Source organism: Lycorma delicatula, chromosome 1, assembly GCF_047948215.1.
Source record: "Lycorma delicatula isolate Av1 chromosome 1, ASM4794821v1, whole genome shotgun sequence".
Taxonomy (NCBI): domain Eukaryota; kingdom Metazoa; phylum Arthropoda; class Insecta; order Hemiptera; family Fulgoridae; genus Lycorma; species Lycorma delicatula.
This window is the reverse complement of record NC_134455.1, coordinates 85,298,448-85,304,447: the sequence shown is the minus strand read 5'-3', so window position 1 is coordinate 85,304,447 and position 6,000 is coordinate 85,298,448. Positions and strand designations below refer to the sequence as shown.

Here is a 6,000-nt window from a genome sequence, read left to right as displayed (position 1 = left end):
ATGTACAGACTGTTTAATTTTCTCGAGCGTTTTTCTCGTAAAATACGCACAGTAGAAAACAATGATCTAAACAAAAGTTACACAAATTGGAAGGAGACATATCATGGTGACCTAGGATTCGACCTTGACCGTTATTTCAAGGTTAACACGATTATTTCAAGTGAATTTATTATTTTGACCACACCAATGAAAAGTGCAGAAAATTTTATATTGGAATATGTCACACATATGACCTTGGACTTGTTTTTGAAGGTCATACCTCTTCATCAGAGATTATAATCATTAGGGATAGTGTACAGTCATCTTTATGCTCTTTCCCATAGATTGCGACATAAATGACCTGGAATATAAATATTCCAGGAATTTTGTATAACCTTCAAAAATGTGTAACTCGTATAACACTATCTCGGTTGATTAGCAACATGACCTTCAAAGAAAGATCCAAGGTGATATGTGTGACATATTCCAATGTAAAGTTTTCTGCTCTTTTCATTGGTGTGACCAAAAATAGGTCATTCCCTTTGGACAAATTGTGTTAACCATGAAATACGGCCAAGGTTAAATCCAAGATCACGATAAGATATCCCTTTTCCAATCTTAGTAACTTTTGTTTAGGTCATTTTTTTGTATTGTGCATAGTTTACGAGAAAATCGCCCGGGGCGATTAAAATGATACACCTTATATACAGTGTTAATAAAGTTGGGAACCCTTAAATAAATTTGCAATAGTTAAAAACTGAAAAATGAAATTTAGCAAATGCTTTTATCTCAAAGCAATCTATTTTGCTGAATGAAACTTCTATACACAACAACCTCCAACCTTGATCGGAGGAGGAAAAAACGAAAAGAGTAGGGTTGTAAGATCATTTTAATGAGGATTAAAAATAAAAAAACTTTGACCTAAAATACTTCACGCTACAATTACTCATACCAAAATTGGAACCATTTAATATTTTTCATAGATAGTTTGAAAAGTGGCATACAATACACCTAATGGTCCTATGTAAAATAAATTAGATCGTTTTGAGAAAGGAGAATTTGATTAAGTTACTTTACACTGTTGAGTAATTAGGAAAAATATTGTTCATTAAAAAATAAAATTTATATATGATTTACTTTTTAACGGCATGTTTAAATTATCTTTAAAGACAAAGACAGATTTACTTCCTTATAAAATAAATTCGTATAATAAATGGATTTTACAAAATAAACTTCTAATTTAAATAAATTTTAATAATTTTACTAGTAGACATAGACATATAACAGATATATTAATTCATATTTTAATCATTTTAAATTCCCCCATTACAATTTTAAAAGCGATGATAATACTATTATCAAAAACTAATAATGTTTGAAGTGATTTTTAAAAACACTGTTTTGTTATAAGATATTACCATAAAAGGTAATATTTATTGTTTTTTTGCAGAATCAATTTTTTTTTAATTGTAGAATAAAAGTAAATAATATATGTACTGCATAAATAAAGGTTTGTACGTGCATTATTGAGATATAATCGTTTTATTAGTGTGTAAATGAATTTTAATTTCGTAAATATAAATGATTAATATCCCATATCTCATAGTAGCTTAATGCGAAAAAGAAATTAAATAAGGTAAAATAAAACTTAAGAAATTTCAAGGAAATTAAAATTATTTTAAACCTTATTGTCTTAATATCTTTCTCTCCTAACAAAATAATTTTTTTCTTTTCTCTTTTCAAAATATCCGAACCATTGGATAAATTGAAGTTTTGTTTACTTAAAACACTTTTTTAATTATATTGTACAAAAAGAGTGATTCAATCGATTTTAAAGAAACTTTTGGAAAAAGTAATTATAAGAGGTTGCCATTGCGGATGGAATTTTTAAACTTTTTTTACATTTATATGTTTAGGACATAAAAATTATTACGTCAAGAATTAAAACGCATAAAATATGTAACAAATTGTTTGAGTATTTTTTGAAATGTTAAAACAAGCTGTGTTCCTGTTGGTAAAAAGAGCGAATTTTTATTACTTAGTTATACCAATATATATTTTAGCCCATAGTTTAATTGTTGTGAACCTTAATATTAATTTTTATAAAAATGTTTTATTATTCGTTGTATAATACAACCCTTATAAAAAATTTATTATTTTTGTTAAAAATACGATTTAAGAAAAAAAGGAAAAGAAGCATCTAACATATAATATATTCCACAGAAATTACGCGAAAGCACCTACATGTAAATAAGTGTAGCCAGTTTGTGAAGGTTTTTGTATCACTCTTTAAGACATCTTTTCATAGCAATCCAACACAAATTTAACGATGAGATAACAGAGTAGTAAACATTTCTTTTTCAAATCATCTTTACAGATTACTAGCCGGCCCATGTAGGCAGAACTTGACCCTTGTAGTGGGCTCAGGTGAGCCCAGGCGAATTCCGGAGCAACCTCAGTAGTTCTTTGGAGCCGCTCGGAGCCAAGGAGCCTCGCCCATGGTCCTAAATTACAAAAATTAGAATAATAGTTACTACAGTACACTCATCACTGAAACGAAAAATTCATAAATTTCTTTGCCATGGTGGCAGAAATATAACAATGAAGAAAAAGGATTAATTATTTTTTCCTTAACCTCTAATTCACAACTTCAACCTCCTTGGGGGCGAAGAAATAATGAATATTTTTAATATTTTAATCTTTAAGGGAGCTAGGGCCTCGATAGATGGCTTAAAATCTTCTCCGGGATAACAATAATTTATCCTGGAAATTTGAAAGTAATCGGTCACTTGGTTCTCGCGTGATGCGATAACAAAAAAAATAGACAAACCTTATATACAGTATTATACATTTCCGAATTACCGTAATTTGTTAGATCGGGGGCGTACCTGATGCAAGTAGAAGTTAGGGATCAACCTACTAACAAATACTCAATTTACTCAATACTCAAATTTCTAATTTTGAAAATTGGAAGATTGTTTGCAAAGATATTAAAAGAGCACCCAAATGCACCTCCCAAAACAGTGCCCCAGGAGCATCTCGTTTGTTACCAATTAATGATGATGATCGGTCTAGCCTCCCACGAGGTGCTCGCATACCTCACCAGTCTAGCCTCACACGCAGTTCCCACGGAAAGCTCATTAATGATAAACAGAAAGTTTTTAAATTTTCTTAATATTACTTTATTTTATTTAACGTAAATTTAATTCTATTATTTTTGCAATATTATTCATTCGATTGATTCCAATCATTCAGTTCAAACCCAACTCACACAGTGATAGAGATTCGCAGTTCACAGTTAAATTATTTAATTCATTATATTTTATGCTTCGACTGCCAAATCTCCACTACTATACATATAAATACTTTTTTTTGGTGATATTTTTCAAGATGAAATATATCTAAAAACCTACTCAGTTATACCAAGAAATATGGGTAAACATTTTATTAATCGATTAGTTTTTTGTTATCACGAACAAACAAAACCCTCTTTCTCTATATAATATTTAATATGTAATATTTAATTAAAACAAAATTTTGTATCTGTCACTTAATTATATGAAAGCAGCATATTATGAAAAGACTTTAAGTCTTTTTTTATAAAAATTTAAGGTGTAAAAGATTCCAAAGAATAATTTTAAAAAAACTTTCTTGAAATATTTTTTATATTTTGAACGGAGTTTTTTATCTTTTCCTTACCCAAAATATTAAAATTATTTTGAAGTTTTTAATTTCCCGGCTAGAGCACTATTGTTATAAATGTAACTACATAAAAGAAAGTCTAGCGATCTAAAAAATTGAAGGTGTCCAGGTACTTTTTGCAAATGTTGATATATTTGATGTATTCATACCTCCTTTGCCCAAAAGAAAAAAAAACAAAAGAAGTTAATAAATTTCTAGAAGATGTTTATATCTTACGTGTGTTGGCCTGTATTTAGATCGTATCTTTGATTAGCTCAATATAAATGCTTCAAAAAAGCTCGAAAAAATTGCAATAAATGGTCCAGTGATGAAATTAATTTTTGGACGTGATTAAAAAAGTGATAAAAAAGGTCTTTTTTCCATAATCAATTAGCTTTAGTATGATGAAAATTCTAATTAAGTTACTTAAGATTCCAAAGTTTTAAATTAATCAAATTTATTGTTGGAAATATTTAACATTATTTTTAAACAACTTTTGCCTCTTACCTCATAAACCTGTTGGCTAAAAAAGTTGAAATTTGGCACAGATATTTAAGTGTCTACTGTATATATATATATATGTAAACGGGTTTATATATATCGCCAGGTTATTCTAGTGGTTAAAGTCGTCATCGCAAAACGTCGAGAGAACTAAGGTTTGAATCTTTTTAAAGACAATTTCTTTTATATGGATTTGAATAGTAGACTGTAGATACCAGTGTTCTTTAGTGGTTGGGTTTCAATTAATTAACCAGACGTCTCAGGAGTGGTCGACCTGAGTCTGTTCCAGACTACATGTTTACTGGTACATTTACGCTTACACTCAGCTATATCAGGTCTGATAATCCGGTAGCGGTAATTGCATTTGCCTATACATACATAATCAGACCTGGCAGTAGTTGGAAAACCAGTTACATAAATATATATATATATATATATATATATATATATATACATACAGATATATTTCGGCCTGATTTTCAACCCTATCGGGTTAACAAATTTGTTTAGGCTTCTTGAATAACATCTTACCATATCGAGGTGACTTATTAAAGAAAATAATTACTTCAATGATAGGAACGTAACAACTTTTTGAAAAAGTTCTTTTATAATTAATATATTTTTTAAATTGTGACTGTTATTAAAAATTTAATATGAGATTGCTGCCGAGTAATGGGACCCAAATACTTTATTTAAAAATTTTAATTTTTTTTAATCATTATACCTTAAATTCAGCATAATTTTGTTTATAAAGACATCATTTGACCAAACGGGTCAAATCAGACCCAAATCCTTTAGCTGAACATTTTGATTTATTTCGCAATTGCATTCTAAATATTGCATAAAAAAGTCATAAATTTTTAAAAGCCTTATGGCGTATTTAAAATATAAATCTATCAAGGACAAATTCGGGAAAGTAATGCAACTCTTTGTTTGCTGTTTTCCTTGTGTAAGTACAAGAAAAATTTTTTTTTCATTTGACAAGAATCTAAACTAACAAAAACAAGTATTGTTAAAATATTTTTTTTATTTTTCCACAAATTTCTATCTTATCCTTTACGAATAAGAAAAATTAATAAAAAATAAAGATGACCTCAATTACGATTATTGCATAAGTTATCATTATTTATCAAACTAGTTAAAAAACAACACCTGATTTCGTATAATCATAAAGACCATATTACACATAGCCTAGTAAAATAAAAATGCGTTACATGTTATAGTTTTTTGAACGTGCTTTTTTTGATCTGATAACAAAATTGCTAAGACGTTTGTAAAGATTCTTCATGATAAATTTTATAAAAAATCTTCTTTTATATTTATATTATAAATATAATCTTAACGTCTAATTATTATGTAAGGTATTAAAACTCATATACGTAGATTTTTTTAACTACATGGATGTAAAAATAAAACTTCTGGGAAAACCTGAACGTTTCCTTAGTACTGACGCATTTAATACATATATTTAACTGACAATTTTATGAATGAAACCGGTTTCAAATAAGCCCTTTTTTAAATAACATTACACAATTATTATAATCTATTTTCTCTTCTTCTTCTTCTTCTTCTTCTCTTCCTTCCCATTCTCATTTCCATTCCCGTCATCGTAATTATTATTTTTAATTTTTTTTTTTGAGGTTTTTAGGGAAATCGACTACTTTGGTCATTAGCGCCATCCCACTTCAAAAAAAATATAAAAAAAGGGTTCGATATTTCACATTTTCATTTGTCAAAAAATGATCAAAATTTTACATTTTCCTATAACTTCTGATGCAACAAATTACTTCCTAGGCTTTCCTTTCGGCCATCCTTTCTTGCACCGTTTTTCCATTCTGC

The 6,000-nt window shown here is 28.4% G+C and overlaps 1 protein-coding gene across 1 annotated transcript in view; it reads right to left on the bottom strand.

Annotated features, from left to right (window-relative positions):
- Nucleotides 1–2,195: 2,195 nt before the first annotated feature.
- LOC142318137 (uncharacterized) overlaps nt 2,196–6,000 on the bottom strand; it is a 598,310-nt gene continuing 594,505 nt past the window's right edge. Inside the window, exon 3 of the mRNA XM_075354676.1 lies at nt 2,196–2,483. Within this exon, the coding sequence (XP_075210791.1) occupies nt 2,269–2,483 (215 nt within the window). The 3' untranslated portion in view covers nt 2,196–2,268. The remainder of the gene's footprint in view (nt 2,484–6,000) is intronic.